The 19,936-nt window shown below is 42.7% G+C and overlaps 2 protein-coding genes across 8 annotated transcripts in view; one reads left to right on the top strand and one right to left on the bottom strand.

Moving 5' to 3' along the window:
- LOC129557826 (uncharacterized) overlaps nt 1–13,237 on the top strand; it is a 55,332-nt gene extending 42,095 nt beyond the window's left edge. For 4 of the 7 annotated variants that reach the window (XM_088844987.1, XM_088844986.1, XM_055428465.2 and 1 more), the window contains 2 exons: nt 3,070–3,117; nt 11,015–11,552. In XM_088844987.1, coding sequence (XP_088701113.1) covers nt 3,070–3,117; nt 11,015–11,151 — 185 coding nt within the window. In that variant the 3' untranslated portion in view covers nt 11,152–11,552. Of the gene's footprint in view, nt 1–3,069; nt 3,118–11,014; nt 11,553–12,883 lie in introns of those variants that run through there. The other 3 variants (XM_088844989.1, XM_088844992.1, XM_088844991.1) reach the window with 3 other exon arrangements.
- Nucleotides 2,326–19,936, bottom strand: part of LOC129542119 (uncharacterized) — a 415,462-nt gene continuing 397,851 nt past the window's right edge. Inside the window, exon 3 of the transcript XR_016039448.1 lies at nt 2,326–2,962. The gene's annotated coding sequence lies outside the window, so the exon portion shown is untranslated. The remainder of the gene's footprint in view (nt 2,963–19,936) is intronic.

The raw sequence follows: 19,936 nt of genomic DNA, 5'->3' as shown, positions 1-19,936 counted from the left end.
CCATGGGATTTCCCAGGCAAGAGTACTGGAGTGGGTTGCCATTATAAATATTGTCTCTTAGTAGGTCTTATGGTATTTTGATTGGTCAACATTAATCACTCTGCCTCGTCCCTCATTCAGACTCTTTCCTATTAGACCCTCCGAATGAATCTTCCCCTCTCACCCAAGGCACCTAGTACTGGGGAGGCCCGATTCTTCTGCAGGGAGCCCCTTGTGGTACCCGCAGGCCACACCCAGTTCTAGAGGAATCTGAGAAAGGAGACCCTCTAGGAACAGATGGAGGAAATTTCAGTCCAGTTTTGCCTCTTAAGCTTTGAAGTGTCCAGTCTGTCCTGTTAATTCCATACACCGTGCTGTTCAGTACATCTCTAGAACTTTTCCATCTTGCAACTAAAATTTTATAGTCGTTGAACAGACATTCCCTGTATCAACCTCTTCCCAGCTCTTGGAACTACCCTTCTACTCTCTGCTTCCCTGAGTTTTCCTTTAGATAACTCAGGTAAAATGAATCGTGCAGTATTTGTCTTCCTGTGACTAGCTTATTTTACTCTTACCGATATCCTCCCGCTTCATTCATTGCTGCAAATGACAGGATTTCCTTCATTATTAAAGACTGAATGACATTCCAGTGTATATATACACCACATTTTCTTTAATGATTTATCTGCCCGTGGACACTGGATAGTTTTTCTGTCTTGGTTGTTGTGTACAATGCAGCAATGAATATGAGACTGTAGATATCTCCTGGACATTCTTATTTTGTCTCCTTTGGACATAAACTCAAAAGAGTGATTCCTCAATCTTATAACAGTTTTCTTAATAATTTTTTGAGGGACTTCTAAACTTCCATAGTGGCTACACCATTTTCCATTTCTACCAACAGGGTACAAATGTTCCACTTCTCTACATCCTTGCCAACACTTGTTATTTTATTTTTATAACACACATCCTGAAAGGTTGTATCATCTTTTGACTTGGTTAGCTCAGTTGGTAGAGAATCCGCCTGCAATGCAGGAGACCCCGGTTCAATTCCTGGGTCAAGAATATCAACTGGAGAAGGGATAGGCTACCCACTCCAGCATTCTTGGACTTCCCTTGTGGCTCAGCTGGTAAAGAATCTGCCTGCAATGCAGGAGACCTGGGTTTGATCCCTGGGTTGGGAAAATCCCCTGGAGAAGGGAAAGGCTAGCCACTCAAGTATTCTGGCCTGGAGAATTCCATGGATTGTAAAGTCCATGGGGTCACAAAGAGTTGGACACGACTGAGTGACTTGTGCTTTCCATTTTGCTCATACTTAGTGATGTCGACAATGGCAAGCCACTCCAGTACTCTTGCCTAGAAAATCCCATGGATGGAGGAGCCTGGTAGGCTGCAGTCCGTGGGGTCACTAAGGGTCGGACACAACTGAGCGACTTTACTTTCACTTTTCACTTTCACACATTGGAGAAGGAAATGGCAACCCACTCCAGTGTTCTTGCCTGGAGAATCCCAGGGATGGGGGAGCCTGGTGGGCTTCCGTCTATGGGGTCACACAGAGTCGGACACGACTGAAGTGACTTAGCAGCAGCAGCTGCAGTGATGTTGAGCACTTTTTTATGTATACTGATCACTTCTATTTCTTCTATGAAAAAATGTCTACTGAAGCTTTTTACACATTTTTTAAACTCAATTATTTGCCTGCTGTTGGTTTGAAGTTGTAGTTACTTTTTTATATATTCTGGATATTGTTCCGTTACTCAGATACAAAGTTTGCAGATAGTTCCTCTCATTCTATAGGTTGCCTTTCTGTTGATTGTTGAGGAAACTATCCTTTCTTAACTTGATAATTTTAGTACCTTGGCAAAGATCATTTGGCCACACATGTGTGAATTTATTCAAGAATCCCTTCATTGGCCTCTCTGCCTATTTTGTTTCTGGTAGAACTCTGTTTTGACTGCTGTGGCATTCTTATGTGTTTTGAATTCAGGAAGCCTTAAGGCCCCATTGTTCTGTGCACTCAATATTGGTTTTTCTCTTTGGATTTCGCTTGATTTCCGTAAGTATTAGTATTGGGGATTCTTTTTGTTTGTTTGTTTCTATAAAAATGACATGATATTTTGTGAGTTGTTTCAACATGTATGTGCATCACTTTTAGTAGAATAAGAAGGTCAGTCTGTGACCTTCTAGTCTTTGACCATATTCCAGTCTGTGAGTATGGTATGTCATTGGAATTACATGTCTCTTCTTTCTTTCAACAGTGTTACATGGTTTTCAGTGCACAAATCTTTCACTTCCTAAGGAGCCTTTTCTACTGCCTTGCTTGGGTCCCCTGAATCAGGGATGGGAAAGATGGGCTCATGAAGAGAATGAATGTTTCTCCTTCCCCTCTGTACCTACTCTCTGGTTACTTGTAGTACAGGAGTGCTGGGTCCTGCCCTTTACCTCTGCCTACAAATGAGCTCCCTACTGGGAATTTTCTTTGAAACTGAGTATTTACCTTGCTGTTGGAATGTCCACAAGGAAGCCCCCAATGCCTGGACTGTGTCCTAGAGCCCCAGGTATACCTACATGTGAATGATCATATTAGACCAACAAATCTGCAATAAAGAACAAACAAGAACAGACAGTTTGTTGCCTTTTCCTTGACTGTGGAGCTCTTAGAGCTGAACTTTCCAGTGTAGTAGTCACTGGTCAGATCTGCCTATCTATAATGAACATATTTCAAACAATACTTAACTTGCTATATTAAAAACAAAACAAAAACCACACAATTACCTGGTCACCCTAGCCATATTTCAAGTGCGTCCATAAGTGTTGAAATTTCAGGTTGGTAAGCTTGAATGCAAGCTAAATTGGGCCTTTAGAAATGTAAGGTTGAAAGGTGATTCCCTCAGCATCTCTCTCTCATGTGAAATATTGCAGCTGTGCTCAAGATCTTGTTGAAGGGCTCTGACTCCACAAAGCACAGGGGAGGTCTGTGAACCTGGAGGGAAAACCAGAAAGATGCTGTGTGAGCAAAGTGGAGGAGGAGAAATGGGTGGGTCAACTTGTATAATAACTGTATTATTGCTCATGGTTGTCTTTCTACAGACTGCTTTCTGGAGAGCATTAGCAGCAGCGATACAGAAGATAACGCAGGTAGGGAACAGCTCTCAGGTGGGATTTAGGGGATAGGGTTCCTGGACCACTCGGGTTACACCTGCTTCTGTGGAGATGAAGGAAGGTGAATATAAATTTGGGAAGAAGGAAATGTATTGGAACTGTGATTTGTTCTTCCTACATTGTAATATACTTGCCTTGAGAACCCCATGAACAGTATCAAAAGGCAAAATGATAGGATACTAAATGAGGAATTCCCCAGGTCGGTAGGTGCCCAGTATGCTACTGGAGATCAGTGGAGAAGTAACTCTAGAAGGAATAAAGGGATGGAGCAAAAGCAAAACCAATACCCAGTTGTGTATGTGATCGATGATAGAAGCAAGGTCCGGTGCTGTAAAGAGCAATATTGCATAGGAACCTGGAATGTTAGGTCCATGAATCAAGGCAAATTGGAAGTGGTCAAACAGGAGATGGCAAGAGTGAACACAGACATTCTAGAAATCAGTGAATTAAAATGGACTGGAATGGGTGAATTTAACTCAGATGACCATTATATCTACTACTGTGGGCAGGAATCCCTTAGAAGAAATGCAGTAGCCATCATGGTCAACAAAAGAGTCCGAAATGCAGTACTTGGATGCAATCTTAAAAACGACAGAATGATTTCTGTTCGTTTCCAAGGCAAACCATTCAATATTACAGTAATCCAGGGCTATGCCCCAACCAGTAACGCTGAAGAAGCCGAAGTTGAACAGTTCTATGAAGACCTACAAAACGTTTTAGAACTAACACCCAAAAAAGATGTCCTTTTCATTATAGGGGACTGGAATGCAAAAGTAGGAAGTCAAGAAACACCTGGAGTAACAGAAAGTTTGGCCTTGGAGCACGGAATGAAGAAGGGCAAAGGCTAATAGAGTTTTGTCAAGACAACGCACTGGTCATAACAAACACCCTCTTCCAACAACACAAGAGAAGACTCTACACATGGACATCACCAGATGGTCAACATCGAAATCAGATTGATTATATTCTTTGCAGCCAAAGATGGAGAAGCTGTATACAGTTAGCAAAAACAAGACCAGGAGCTGACTGTGGCTCAGATCATGAACTCCTTATTGCCAAATTCAGACTTAAATAGAAGAAAGTAGGGAAAACCACTAGACCTTTCAGATATGACCTAAATCAAATCCCTTATGACTATACAGTGGAATTGAGGAATAGATTTAAGGGACTAGATCTGATAGATAGAGTGCCTGATGAACTCTGGATGGAAGTTCGTGACATTGTAAAGGAGACAGGGACCAAGACCATCCAATGGAAAAGAAATGCAAAAAAGCAAAATGGCTGTCTGAGGAGGCCTTACAAATAGCTGTGAAAAGAAGAGAGGCGAAAAGCAAAGGAGAAAAGGAAAGATATAAGCGTCTGAATGCAGAGTTCCAAAGAATAGCAAGGAGAGATAAGAAAGCCTTCCTCAGCGATCAATGCAAAGAAATAGAGGAAAACAACAGAATAGGAAAAACAAGAGATCTCTTCAAGAAAATTAGAGATTCCAAGGGAACATTTCATGCAAAGATGGGCTCGATAAAGGACAGGAATGGTATGGACCTAACAGAAGCAGAAGATATTAAGAAGAGGTGGCAAGAATACACAGAAGAACTGTACAAAAAAGATCTTCACGACCAAGATAGTCACGATAATGTGATCACTGACCTAGAGCCAGACATCTTGGAATGTGAAGTCAAGTGGGCCTTAGAAAGCATCACTAGGAACAAAGTTAGTGGTGGTGATGGAATTCCAGTTGAGCTATTTCAAGTCTTGAAAGGTGATGCTGTGAAAGTGCTGCACTCAATATGCCAGCAAATTTGGAAAACTCAGCAGTGGCCACAGGACTGGAAAAGGTCAGTCTTCATTCCAATCCCAAAGAAAGGGAATGCCAAAGAATGCTCAAACTACCGCACAATTGCACTCATCTCACACACTAGTAAAGTCATGCTCAAAATTCTCCAAGCCAGGCTTCAGCAATATGTGAACCGTGAACTCCCAGATGTTCAAGCAGGTTTTAGAAAAGGCAGAGGCACCAGAGATCAAATTGCCAACATCTGCTGGATCATGGAGAAAGCAAGAGAGTTCCAGAAGAGCATCTATTTCTGCGTCATTGACTATGCCAAAGCCTTTGTGTGGATCACAATAAACTGTGGAACATTATGAAAGAGATGGGAATGCCAGACCACCTGACCTGCCTCTTGAGAAACCTGTATGCAGGTCAGGAAGCAACAGTCAGAACTGTACATGGAACAACAGACTGGTTCCAAATAGGAAAGGGAGTGCATCAAGGCTGTATATTGTCACCTTGCTTATTTAACTTATATGCAGAGTACATCATGAGGAACGCTGGGCTGGAAGAAGCAGAAGCTGGAATCAAGATTGCTGGGAGAAATATAAATAATCTCAGATATGCAGATGACACTCCCCTTATGGCAGAAAGTGAAGAGGAACTAAAAAGCCTCTTGATGAAAGTAAAAGAGGAGAGTGAAAAGGTTGGCTTGAAGCTCAACATTCAGAAAACAAAGATCATGGCATCTGGTCCCATCACTTCATGGGAAATAGATGGAAAAACAGTGGAAACAGTGTCAGACTTTATTTTTGGGGGCTCCAAAATCACTGCAGATGCTGATTGCAGCCATGAAATTAAAAGACGCTTACTCCTTGGAAGGAAAGTTATGACCAACCTTGATAATATATTAAAAAGCAGAGACATTACTTTGCCAACCAAGGTCCGTCTAGTCAAGGCTATGGTTTTTCCCATGGTCATGTATGGATGTGAGAGTTGGACTGTGAAGAAAGCTGATCGCCGAAGAATTGATGCTTTTGAACTGTGGTGTTGGAGAAGACTCTTGAGAGTCCCTTGTACCGCAAGGAGTTCCAACCAGTTCATTCTAAGGGAGATCGATCCCGGGTGTTCATTGGAAGGACTGATGCTAAAGCTGAAACTGCAATACTTTGGCCACCTCATGCGATGAGTTGACTCACTGGAAAAGACTCTGATGCTGGGAAGGGTTGGGGGCGGGAGGAGAAGGGGACGACCGAGAATTAGATGACTGGATGGCATCACTGACTCTGTGGACATGGGTTTGAGTGAACTCCGGGAGTTGGTGATGGACAGGGAGGCCTGGCGTGCTGTGATTCATGGGGTCGCGGAGAGTCGGACACGACTGAGCGACTGAACTGAACTGAACTGACATTTTAATGATATAATAGAGCTATGTGTCCATGTGCTGTATTGTGCTGCACTTATGGTCATCTCTTCTTGCTTTTCTGTTTAGAAATGTCCTTTCTCACAAGACACCTCTTTCCTTGTCCTTTCACCACCAAATATGAAAGCTTGGTTTCTGGTTAGTATCTGAAGGGTAGTATGGACAGGGACTTTAGCTTCATGTTTAAATTCTCCTATGATGGCCCCATCCTAGTGGGCACTAAATTCTCATAGTCACTTAACACTGGAGACCAAATTCTTGCAGTGAATGTCAGGTGGTGGGTGAAGAATGAACTCTCTCCCTCTGCATTTTCAGGACGTGTGGCTTCCCCTCATGTTTGTCTTCACTGTTTATTACTTGTATGAAGGGTGCTCTCCGGATTGGATGAGTCAAAGCACGTGTGCTCTGGCGTCCCTGCCTGGGCTGAGTCTCCTGGAGCTCATCTCAGCAACACACCTCCCCAAGGATGTTGTGCTGAAGGTGCTTGCTTGTGATAGCAGTCCATGTCCAGCTGCCCCTAGAGACCAGCATGGCCGCAGATTCTAAAGACTGTGAAGGGGCCACTGGATTTCTTTACACATGTTCTCACATGGTCTCCTGGGACCTTTCAGACCTAGGTCAGAGACTCAGAGCAGCAGGACTCGGGGTCACTGATCCTCTTAGAACCCACTACACCCTCCAGACAAAAGCTCCAGATGGTTTTGATCACCATCTTTGCACACTCCTCGACTCATTTATCTTTTTAAATTTGTTTTGCATTTGAGTTGTTGTATTTTCTTATACATTTTGAGTATGAGCTCCTTATCTGAATATGTTTTGTATTTTTTCTGTAGTTTATCTTTTCATCCTACTGATTGTTGAAAAGACTACCCTTTCCCTATTTTGTTGTCTTAGAATCTTGGTGAATTTCATTTGACCGTGTACCCATGAGTTTACTTGGGGCTCTTTATTCTGGTCTTTAGGGCTATGCATCTGTTTCTATGTCAGTATCATAGAGGTTTGATTCCTATATCTTTGTAATATGCCTTGAAATCAGGAGGTGAGAAACTTTGATCTTTGTTCTCAGGATTATTTTGTCTATTTGCAGTCTTTAATGTTTCCATATATCTTTTTGGATTTGCTTTTTCCATTTCTATGAAAATGATGTTAATACTTTGATTGGTGTTGGAATGAATTTTGCCTTAGCTTTGGGTAGTGTAGAAATGTCAACAGTACTAAGTCTCCAGTCTATGAACATGGAATGTCATTTCAATTCCTTGTGCCTGGTTTCATTCTTTCAGTGTGGTTTGTAGTTTTCAGTGTGCAGGTTGTTTGCTTTCTAAAGGCACTTTGTCCTTGCCCTCTCTAGATCTTTCAGTCAGTGGTTGGAAGGATGGTCTCATGAAGAGACGAAGTGTCCCTCTTTCTCTTCTGCACCTGTTTTCTGATTATGTTCAGCACAGGCGCCCTGGGCCCTGTGTCCATACCTGTCCTCTCAAGTGGAGCACCTGCTGGCAATTCCTCTAAGATCTGGGTGTTGATGTTAGTATTTCAGTGTCCCAAAGGCTCATGAGTACCTGGGATGTGTGCATGAGCCCAGGAAAAACCCATAAATGAATCATCAAATCAGGCCAGCCAGATAACCTGCAGAAGCTGTTGGGCTACACTTTACAGGCCTGTACTGCCTAGATTTGAGGCCGAAGAAAGGTCCCAGAGTTGACAGAAATAGCAAAGTTTTAATAGACGGAATATCTTATATATCTGAAGTAAAAGTCCTGGAGAGACATGCACTGTGGATCGCAGGTGACAGGCAGAAGACAGCAGCTTCAGTATTCTTCACTCCGGGGGGATGGGGAGTCTACCAGTTACAGGGGGAATTAACAGCAGATTGGCTCATTGGTTACACTGGTTACCATGGAAACCAGTAGAGGGCCACATCCCTCTCTTACCCCCTCAGGCTAAATAATTTCATGGGCCAGAGGTCTTTTCTTTGTTAATCTATAGGTAAACAGCCATCTTGAAAAGGGTAGACAATGCAGAGGGAATAACCAAGAGAAGGGTGGTAACATTCTATATATATTCATTTGACAGTCACTGAGCTGTGTCCGACTCTTTGTGATCCCATGAACTATACCCCCCCAGTCCCTCTGTCCATGGTTTCTCCAGCTAAGAATATTGAAGTGGTTTCCATTTCCTGTGCCAAAACGTCATCCCAACCCAGGGATCAAACCCATGTCCCCTGCACTGGCAGCCAGGTTTGTTTTTTTTTTACCACTGAGCCACCTTCGAAGCCCTATACCCTCCCTTTTACCACAGTGCCCTGGTATTCCATAAACTGTTCTGCCACCATCTATCAGAAGTGTTAGAACCACTGGTGCTGATCTTAAGATTCATTCAATCTTGCCTGGTGGCTCAGACAGTAAAGAATTCACCTGCAGTGCAGCAGACCTGGCTTCGAACCCTGAGTCAGGAAGATTCCCTGAAGAAGGAAATGACTACCCACACTCCAGTACTCTTGCCTGGAGAATTCCATGACAGAGGGGCCTGGTGGATTACACTTCATGGGGTCAGAAATTGTCCAACACAACTGAGTGATTAAGCACATACATATATAAACATATATAGAGGTTGTTGTGTATTATAGTGTGGTAGCCGCTAGCCAGATGTGACTGTTATAGTTCGCTTAAAGTCATGTTTTACATGTGTCAAAAAATACTTGTGATTTCAGGTTGGTTAGCATGAAGGTGAGAGCTCTAAGGGTCCTGTAGAAGTGAGAGGTTGAAAAGTGACTCTTTCAGCATCTCTGTCTTTAGGTTTGCAACAGAGATCAGTGTCTTATTGAAGGGCTCTGACTGCACAGAGCACAGATGACTGCCATCTGCTATCCGCAGTGGGGTGTCTCTTCAGGACCCTGGGGAAAAGATCAAGGTGATGCTGTGAGAGCCAGCAGGGCCTCAACTGGAGCAGAAGTGGGTGGGTCGCTCATTCTAATCACCTTGTTGCCCAAGATTGTTTTTCTGCGGTAGGCATTGTGGAGGGCATTTGGTGCTGTGATAAGGAAGGGGACACGGGAAGGAAACAACATTCAGAATGGATCTGATGGGAGAGGGCTCCTGGACTTTAGAGATAAACCCTCAGCTTAGAGGCTAGGAAAGAGAACATGACATTAGGAAGAAGGAACTGTGTGTAGAGTTCTGACTAACTATTTTCATATTTTAATGATATGATAGAGAAATTGTGTCCTGGACATGCATTGTGCTCTGTTTATTATCACCTTTTCTTGCTTTACTCTTCAAAAATTATCTTTCCTGTAAGAGCTGCTCTCTCCTGCTTCTGTCACTGACTAGTATGGAAGCCTGGTTTCTGGTCAGCACAGCTCGGGTATTGTGCACTGCAGACTCTGTTTTCTCTTCATGTTGAACTATGATGGTCATATCCCAGTGGGCACAAAACTCTCATTGTCATTTGACGCTGGAGATCACATCCCTGTAGCGCGTGTGAGGTGGTGGTTGAGACGTGAACTCTCTCCTCCTGCACTTTGAGGACTTGTGACTTCCCCTCATGTTTGTCCTCACTGTTAATCCCTCATGTAGAGGGCGCTCCCAGGGGTGGATGAGTCAGAGCACACAGGCTCTGTGGTCCCTGCCTGGGCTCGGTCTCCTGAAGCTCATCTCAGCCTCTGCACCAGCCAAGGCTGATGTGCTGAAGATGCTTCCATGTGAGAGGTCCACGTCCAGCTGCTCCTAGAGACCCTCCATGGCTGCAGATTCTAGAGTCTGTGAAGGGGCCACTGGGCTTGTTCACACACTTGCTTTCACAGTCCTGCTGACCTGGTCTCCTGGGATTAAGCAGTCCCAGGGCAGCAGGTCCCGGGGTCACTGCTGCTCTCAGAACCCACTGCTCCATCCAGACCGTCCTGCCCCTTCTCCCCAGTCCCAGGCCCGCCCCATCCTCTGTCCTTTCCGTACACCTTCCCAGGTCTCATCCCTCCAATTTTCCAAGTCTCAGTGCAAACCAGGCAGCTACCAGATCTTTATGGAGGACCCTTGTCACATCATTCTGGTTAAATGAAATTGGAAGTGTTTGCCCTAAGGATCTGTGAAACTTAAAGTGTTGCTGAGAGCATTAAGCATCTCCCAGGTAACTCAGGTCACCAGAGGCAACAGGAGAGTCTCTGTTATGTGAAATTTTTGTCTTTCCCTCCCCCAGGGCTCAAAACACTCTCAGGTCCATGCTGGGTCCTCCCTGGCAGGGATGGATTGTTTAATTAAATAATGGGCTGATAGAAGACAGTGGCCGTACACCCATGGTCCTTCTTCCAATGTGTCGTGTTGGAGAACTCTAGGGTTGGTGGAGCTTCAAGGAGGAAGGACAAGAACAGGGACTAGAGGAGAGAAATGAGGAAGGACGAGAGAGGAAACAGCGGGAGGAGGAGGCAAGCAAGGTCGTGGGCAGAGATGCACAGAGACAGTGACCGCCTGGAGGAGGAACAGGTTGTCGCGGCCTCATTCCTGGTCACACGTAGACAAGCTGAGGGTGGCGACAGGAAGCTTCAGGTCAGAGACCCACTTAAGAGCTGAAACCCTGAGGCCCTGGGTTGTCCCTGGAGAAAACGCACCAGGGGTCCCAGGGTCAGGCTCTGAGGAGCACCAGGGTCCCCCAGGCACATCCTGACTCTAAGTCTCCCCTTTTCTTTCCCACAGACTCTCCACGAGACTGCTGCCCTCAGACGCCAGAAATCTGCAGAGCAGTTAATAAAGACTCATTCGAGATGGAGAGCAAGAACACAGAGGTCATTTCTCTCTCTTTCATATCTTTTAAATCTTTTCTCTTTTTCTGATCCATAGACTCTTCCTTGTAACCCTTCCCCATCTCCACTTTCCATCTTTTTATGATTATCCTCCTGGAGCACCTGGTCTCTTATAGGCACTGGGGATCCTGGGAGCTCATGTAAAACCTATGAATCTGTCTGCAGCCCTCTTCCCCTACTCTCGTAGCATCGCCCCGGCTCCTGACGTCATGTCTGCACCCTTGAACCTGGTTTTGTCACTATGACTGGCCTGAGAAGGAGTGGAGGCTGGAGTTGGTATGGCTGGATGCACGCAGTTGAAGTGCCCACATGAAGTCTGCACTGCCCTGGGCTACCCCATATGGTTGCTTTCCTGCCCTGAAAGAGCATGGACCTGCCTGACTGACCTCTTCCTTCCAGATTTCAGAAAACTCTTTGCTTGTTTACTGGAGGAGTGTGCAGGAGTCCAGGAGCTGCTGTTCCAGCGTGTTCTCTTTAAAGATCCCCCTTGAGGGCTTCCTCATCTCCCTCTGCAGGATCCAGCTCTGCCCTCCCAACCCCTCTAAAGGCAGCAGGGGGCACCCTTGGTCCATCACCAGCGGCAGAGAGAGGTTGGGGCGGCCCTGCCCTCCCCAGTCCTGGGCTCTGGGAACAGAGTGAAGGAGACACAGGCGCCCAGAGCTCGTGCAGGCAGGGGTCACCTGGCAGCTCTGCCTCCCTGTGGGTGCTCCCTGGGCCCGAGGGTCCCAGTCAGCCTGGGGGGGTGTCCTCAGGCAAGTGTCCAGTCTGGGGTCCCTCAGGTTCTTGAACCTGGAGACTTGGTCACTTCAGGCACCATTTCTCAAGCTGAAGTTGGAGGTTCTGTAAATTCTTCTGTGTATGTGTCCAACTGAAGACAAACCAGAAAGCAATACAGTGCTGCTTGGGATGCTGTTAGTGGTAAGGGAGCCACCTATCAATGCAGGAGACACAAGAGACTCGGGTTCAGTCTCTGGGTAGGGAAGGACCCCTGGAGAAAGGAAATGGTAACCCACGCCAGTATTCTTGTCTGGAGAATCCCAGTGACTGAGGAGCCTGTTGGGCAATAATCCTAGGGTGTACAAAGTCAGACATGACTGAACTGAGCAGCACACTTGGGATGAGTGGCAGGATTCAAGTTACTCAAGTTCCTTTCTTTTCCCAATTATGTCATTAACATTTTATTATAATTTAAAAATCAGTGTCTTCTGTCAAATTTTAATGTTGCAACACGCTAAGCATAAAATGTACCTTTTTATTACAACAACATAATAACAGTTTGAAACCTCAGGAGAGTTTGGCTGGGGCTTGGAAATGATTATCAAGGAAAACAGAGACCCCAGGTGTCTGTCCATTTCCAGCGCTCAGGTCTCAGGAGCAGTGCTGCTGAGTGTACGGTGGGTGGGCAGGTTCTCCTACCCCCTGTGTCATCTCACCTCATGCTTCTCCCAGGGCCTAAAAGGAAGGGGGGACCCAAGCTTTCAGTCCTGGATCCCAGAGTCCCCTGTTCCTCTGCCTGAGTCTCACTGTCCAGGGGACCCATCAGTTGAGGGGTGCCGGCCAGATGCTCAGGTGTACTTGCTCCTGTGGGACATTGCTAAAGACTCCCTGATGACAGAAAAGGCACTCAGGAGAGAGCAGGACACAGGCCCTGTGTAAATCTGAGTCCCAAAGCCAGGTCCAGATCCTGGGAAATCTTGGTCCTTCACACCCTCCTCAGGGAGCCCTCCTCTGTCTGACTCTGCATCTGTCTGTGTTGTTGCAGGCTCTGATCTGAATCCATGAATACCTGGACCTGGACCCCAGAGTGGGGATCCCCCACAGCACCAGGAGCCTCATCTGGACCAGATCAGGGGAGGCCTAACTGCTTCTCTCCTGAGGTCCCCATTTAGTACAGCTTCAGTTGTTTTGTTGTATAGATTTAGTGTTAGTTTTTCCTACAGTTTTATCTATATGTTGTGCATTTATCTGTATGTTCAATATTTATATTAAGGTTTTTCATTAAATTTTTAAAATATATCTTCTTTTAAAATAATTTTTTTCTGAAAGCACACACATGTACAGAAAAGCACCCTCAACAGAGGTAGAACCTAATAACTTGTCGTAAGGCACTCACCCTTGTGACCACCACCAGGATATCCCCCCTCACATACAACTCAGTCTTCGTTGAGTAAGGAACTGCAAATTTAGTTGCATCTGTCCTTATGTCATTGTCTGTAAGGATTCTGTTTTTGCACGTCTGCTCATTCCACTAGTCATAGGAGATCAATATTACCCTAGGTCTTTCATGATTTGCATGTCAGGACTTTCAAAACTCATTTTGTTTGGCTGGTAAAAGTTCCTGATTCATCATTTCTCTCATGTAACTTAAATGTGTTTGTCTCTTTTCTTCTAACACAGAGATTTTTCTCTCTGAAAAGGCTTTTAAATTTTTAGTTTTTATTCCCTTATATCTCCCCCACTCTTTTCTTCTAGCTGTCCAAAGGACTTTTATTTTTAAAACCTAGTAGCTTTACTACAAAGAAGGCAATGGCACCCCACTCCAGTACTCTTGCCTGGAAAATCCCATGGACGGAGGAGCCTGGAGGGCTGCAGTCCATGGGGTCGAGAAGAGTCGGATACGACTGAGCGACTTCAGTTTCACTTTTCACTTTAATGCATTGGAGAAGGAAATGGCAACGCACTCCAGTATTCTTGCCTGGAGAATCCCAGGGACGGGGGAGCTGGTAGGCTGCTGTCTATGGGGTCGCACAGAGTCGGACACGACTGAAGCGACTTAGCAGCAGCAGCAGCTTTACTACAGTATCATTTTCATCAAAATTTTAAAATATATCTTCTTTTAAAATAATTTTTTACAGTTGCAAAGTATAGTCATTGCAAGTATATGCTCATTATTTTTGATAAACAATTTCAAAGCCTTTTTTCCGAGAAAACTTTGCATCATAATGTTTAATATTTGCTGTGTATCTTTGCTGTGATTTTACTTTTTCAGAGACTCCAATCATTCATACAAGGGCAGGGCATCCTAGTGTGCTGCAGTCCATGGGGTCACAAAGAGTTGGACACAATTGAGCGACTAAACAATAAGCAGTCATTTATCAGATCTCTTATGGTGATCTTCCACTTTTAACATATTCATCAAATATTTATAGCTTTTCCCTTAATTTATTTGCCAGAAGTATTTTACAGAATAGTTTTTAAGAGACTTTCTTTTCATCTACTGTTTCTTATAAGGCATTATATCTCGCTGTCTTTCTCCTACTTTTATTTTCATTTACAAAGTGCTTTTTCAATTTTTTCTTATTCTTTTCTGAGTCCCACACACTGATTTCTGGGTTTTCTCAATTCTGATGCATGATGTCCTTTCCAAACTTGAATTGAAAAAAAAAAAAAAGAAAGAATTTTTTCTTTTTTTTTTAAATTTATTTTATTGGAGGCAAATTACCTTACATTAATATATTGGTTGGTTTTGCCATACATTGACATGAATGCCCCAGGTGTACATGTGTTCTCTTTCTTGAACCCCCCTCCCACCTCCCTCTTCCCCATATCCTCCCTCCATGTCATCCCCGTGCACCAGCCCCACGCATCAAGTATCATGCATCGAACCTGGACTGGTCACTTATGATAATATACATGCTACAATGCCGTTCTCCCCAATCATCCCACCTTCACCCTCTCCCACAGAGTCCCAAAGACTGTTCTATATGCCTATGTCTCTTTTGCAGTCTCGTATACAGGGTTCAGCTTACCATCTTTCTAAATTCCATATATATGCGTTAGTATATTGTATTGATGTTTTTCTTTCTGGCTTACTTCACTCTGTATCAGTTCAGTTCAGTTCAGTCGCTCAGTCGTGTCCGACTCTCCGCGACCCCATGAATCACAGCACGCCAGGCCTCCCTGTCCATCACCAACTCCCGGAGTACACTCAAACTCATGTCCACAGAGTCGGTGATGCCATCCAGCCATCTCATTCTCTGTATAATTGGCTCCAATTTCATCCACCTCATTAAAACTGATTCAAATGCATTCTTTTTAATGGCTGAAAAATACTCCATTGTGTATATGTACCAAAGCTTTCTTATCCATTCATCTGCAGATGGACATCTAGGTTGCTTCCATGTCCTGGCTATTATAAACAGTGCTGCGATGAACATTGGAGTACATGTGTCTCTTTCAATTCTGGTTTCCTCGGTGTGTATGCCTAGGAGTGCGATTGCTGGATCATATGGCAGTTTTATTTCCAGTTTTGTGAGGAATCTCCACACTGCTCTCCATAGTGGCTGTACTAGTTTTCATTCCCACCAACAGTGTAAGAGGGTTCCCTTTTCTCCACACCCTCTCCAGCATTTATTGCATGTAGACTTTTGGATAGCAGCCATTCTGACTGGTGTGAAATGGTATCTCATTGTGGTTTTGATTTGCATTTCTCTGATTATGAGGGATGTTGAGCATTTTTTCATGTGTTTGTTAGCCATCTTTATGTCTTCTTTGGAGAAATGTCTGTTTAGTTCTTTGGCCCATTTTTTGATTGGGTCACTTAGTCTTCTGGAATTGAGCTTCAGGAGCTGCTTGCATATTTTGGAGATTAATCCTTTATCAGTTGCTTCATTTGCTATTATTTTCTCCCATTCTGAAGGCTGTCTTTTCACCTTGCTTATCGTTTCCTTTGCTGTGCAGAAGCTTTTGATTTTAATTAGGTCCCATTTGTTTATTTTTGCTTTTATTTCCAATATTCTGGGAGGTGGGTCTTGGAGGATCCTGCTGTGATTTATGTCAGAGAGTGTTTTGCCTACGTTCTCCTCTAGGAGTTTTATAGTATCTGGTCTTACATTTAGCTCTCTAATCCATTTTGAGTTTATTTTGGTGTATGGTGTTAGGAAGTGTTCTAGTTTCATTCTTTTACAAGTGGCTGACCAGTTTTCCCAGCACCACTTGTTAAAGAGACTGTCTTTTGTCCATTTTATATTCTTGCCTCCTTTGTCGAAGATAAGGTGTCCATAGGTGCGTGGGTTTATCTCTGGGCTTTCTATTTTGTTCCATTGATCTATATTTCTGTCTTTATGCCAGTACCATACTGTCTTGATGACTGTGGCTTTGTAGTAGAGCCTGAAGTCTGGCAGGTTAATTCCTCCAGTTCCATTCTTCTTCTTCAAGATTGCTTTGGCTATTCGAGGTTTTTTGTATTTCCATACAAATTGTGAGATTATTTGTTCTAGTTCTGTGAAAAATATCGTTGGTAGCTTGATAGGGATTGCATTGAATATATAAATTACTTTGGGTAGTATACTCATTTTCACAATATTTATTTTTCCTATCCACGAACACGGTATATTTCTCTGTCTATTAGTGTCCTCCTTGATTACTTTCACTAGTGTTTTATAGTTTTCTATGTACAAGTCTTTTGTTTCCTTAGGTAGATATATTCCTAAGTATTTAATTCTTTTCGTTGCAACAGTGAATGGAATAGTTTCCTTAATTTCTCTTTCTATTTTCTCATTATTAGTGTATAGGAATGCAAGGGATTTCTGTGTGTTGATTTTATATCCTGCAACTTTACTGTATTCATTGATTAGCTCTAGTAGTTTTCTGGTAGAGTCTTTAGGGTTTTCTGTGTAGAGGATCATGTCATCACCGAACAGTGAAAGTTTTACTTCTTCTTTTCCAATTTGTATTCCTTTTATGTCTTTTTCTGCTCTGATTGCTGTAGCCAAAACTTCCAGAACTATGTTGAATAGTAGTGGTGAGAGTGGGCACCCTTGTCTTGTTCCTGACTTTAGGGGAAATGCTTTCAGTTTTTCACCATTGAGGATAATGTTTGCTGTGGGTTTGTCGTATATAGCTTTTATTATGTTGAGATATGTCCCTTCTATTCCCACTTTCTGGAGAGTTTTTATCATAAATGGATGTTGTATTTTGTCAAAGGCTTTCTCTGCATCTATTGAGATAAGCATATGATTTTTATTTTTCAGTTTGTTAATGTGGTGTATTACGTTGATTGATTTGCGGATATTGAAGAATCCTTGCATTCCTGGGATAAAGCCCACTTGGTCATGATGTATGATCTTCTTAATGTGCTGTTGGATTCTAATTGCTAGAATTTTGTTAAGGATTTTTGCATCTATGTTCATCAGTGATATTGGCCTGTAGTTTTCTTTTTTTGTGGGATCTTTACCAGGTTTTGGGATTAGGGTGATAGTGGCCTCATAGAATGAGTTTGGAAGTTTCCCTTCCTCAGCAATTTTCTGGAAGAGTTTGAGTAGAATAGGTGTTAGCTCTTCTCTAAATTTTTGGTAGAATTCAGCTGTGAAGTCGTCTGGACCTGGGCTTTTGTTTGCTGGAAGCTTTCCGATTACTTCCTCTATTTCCGTGCTTGTGATGGGTCTGTTCAGATTTTCTATTTCTTCCTGGTTCAGTTTTGGCAAGGTGTACTTTTCTAGGAATTTGTCCATTTCTTCCAAGTTATTCATTTTATTGCCATATGATTGATGATAGTATTCTCTAATAATCCTTTGTATTTCTGTGTTTTCAGTTGTGATCTCTCCATTTTCATTTCTAATTTTATTGATTTGGTTCTTCTCCCTTTGTTTCTTGATGAGTCTGGATAGTGGTTTGTCAATTTTATTTACCTTCTCAAAGAACGAGCTTTTGGCTTTGTTGATTTTTGCTATGGTCTCTTTTGTTTCTTTTGCATTTATCTCTGCTCTAATTTTTATGATTTCTTTCCTTCTGCTAACCCTGGGGTTCTTCATTTCTTCCTTTTCTAGTTTCTTTAGATGTAGAGTTAGGTTATTTAGTTGACTTTTTTCTTGTTTCTTGAGGCGTGCCTGTTTTGCTATGAACTTCCCCCTTAGCACTGCTTTTACAGTGTCCCAGAGGTTTTGGGTTGTTGTGTTTTCATTTTCATTCATTTCTATGCATATTTTGATTTCTCTTTTGATTTCTTCTATGATTTGTTCATTATTCAGCAGCGTGTTGTTCAGCCTCCATATGTTGGCATTTTTAATAGTTTTTCTCCTGTAATTGAGATCTAATCTCACTGCATTGTGGTCAGAAAAGATGCTTGGAATGATTTCAATTTTTTTGAATTTACCAAGGCTAGATTTATGGCCCAGGATGTGATCTATCCTGGAAAAGGTTCCGTGTGCACTTGAGAAAAAGGTGAAATTCGTTGTTTTGGGGTGAAATGTCCTATAGGTATCTATTAGGTCTAACTGGTCTATTGTATCATTTAAAGTTTGTGTTTCCTTGTTAATTTTCTGTTTAGTTGATCTATCCATAGATGTAAGTGGGGTATTAAAGTCTCCCACTATTATTGTGTTATTGTTAATTTCCCCTTTCATAATTGTTAGTAATTGTCTTACATATTGCGGTGCTCCTATGTTGGGTGCATAAATATTTATAATTGTTATATCTTCTTCTTGGATTGATCCTTTGATCATTATGTAGTTTCCTTCTTTGTCTCTTTTCACAGCCTTTGTTTTAAAATCAATTTTATCTGATATGAGTATTGCTACTCCTGCTTTCTTTTGGTCTCTATTTGCGTGGAATATCTTTTTCCAGCCCTTCACTTTCAGTCTGCATGTGTCCCTCGATTTGAGGTGGGTCTCTTGTAGACAACATATATAGGGGTCTTGTTTTTGTATCTATTCTGCCAGCCTTTGTCTTTTGGTTGGGGCATTCAACCCATTTACGTTTAAGGTGAGTATTGATAAGTATGATCCCGTTGCCATTTTCATTATTGTTTTGGGTTCAAGTTTATATACCCTTTCTGTGTTTCCAGTCTAGAGAAGATTCTTTAGTATTTGTTGGAGAGCTGGTTTGGTGATGCTGAATTCTCTCAGCTTTTGCTTGTCTGTAAAGCTTTTGATTTCTCCTTCATATTTGAATGAGATCCTTGCTGGGTATAGTAATCTGGGCTGTAGGTTATTTTCTTTCATCACTTTAAGTATGTCTTGCCATTCCCTCCTGGCCTGAAGAGTTTCTGCTGAAAGATCAGCTGTTATCCTTATGGGGATCCCCTTGTGTGTTATTTGTTGTTTCTCCCTTGCTGCTTTTAATATTTGTTCTTTGTGTTTGATCTTTGTTAATTTGATTAATATGTGCCTTGGGGTATTTCGCCTTGGGTTTATCCTGTTAGGGACTCTCTGTGTTTCTTGGACTTGGGTGATTATTTCCTTCCCCATTTTAGGGAAATTTTCAACTATTATCTCCTCGAGTATTCTCTCATGGTCTTTCTTTTAGTCTGTTTCTTCTGGGACTCCTATGATTCGAATGTTGGGGTGTTTAATATTGTCCCTTATGTCTCTAATATTGTCCTCATTTTTTAAAATTCTTTTTTCTTTTTCCAACTCTGTTTCATTTATTTCTACAATTCTATCTTCTAGCTCGCTTATCCTGTCTTCTGCCTCCGTTATTCTACTGTTTGTGCCCTCGAGAGTGTTTCTGATCTCATCTATTGTATTATTCATTGTATATTGACTCTTTTTTATTTCCTCTAATTCCTTATTGAACATTTCTTCCATCTTCTCCATGCTTTTCTACAGTTTATTTATCTGTAACTCCATTTTGCTTTCCAGATTTTGAATCATTTTCACAATTAAAATTCGAAATTCTTTATCGGGTAGGTTCCCTATATCTTCCTCTTTTGTTTGTGTTGGTGGGCATTTACCCTGTTCCTTTACTTGCTGGGTATTTCTCTGCCTCTTCATCTTGCTTATATTGCTGTGTTCGGGTGGCCTTTCCGTCTTCTGACAGTCTGTGGAGTTCTCTTTATTATGTAGTTACCTCGTTGTGTGTGGGGTTGGATGGGTGA

Source organism: Moschus berezovskii, chromosome 17 (assembly GCF_049115385.1).
Source record: "Moschus berezovskii isolate FMDL1 chromosome 17, NW_MosBer_1.0, whole genome shotgun sequence".
Taxonomy (NCBI): domain Eukaryota; kingdom Metazoa; phylum Chordata; class Mammalia; order Artiodactyla; family Moschidae; genus Moschus; species Moschus berezovskii.
The sequence above is the reverse complement of the archived record's forward strand: the minus strand, read 5'-3'. Positions and strand labels throughout refer to the sequence as shown.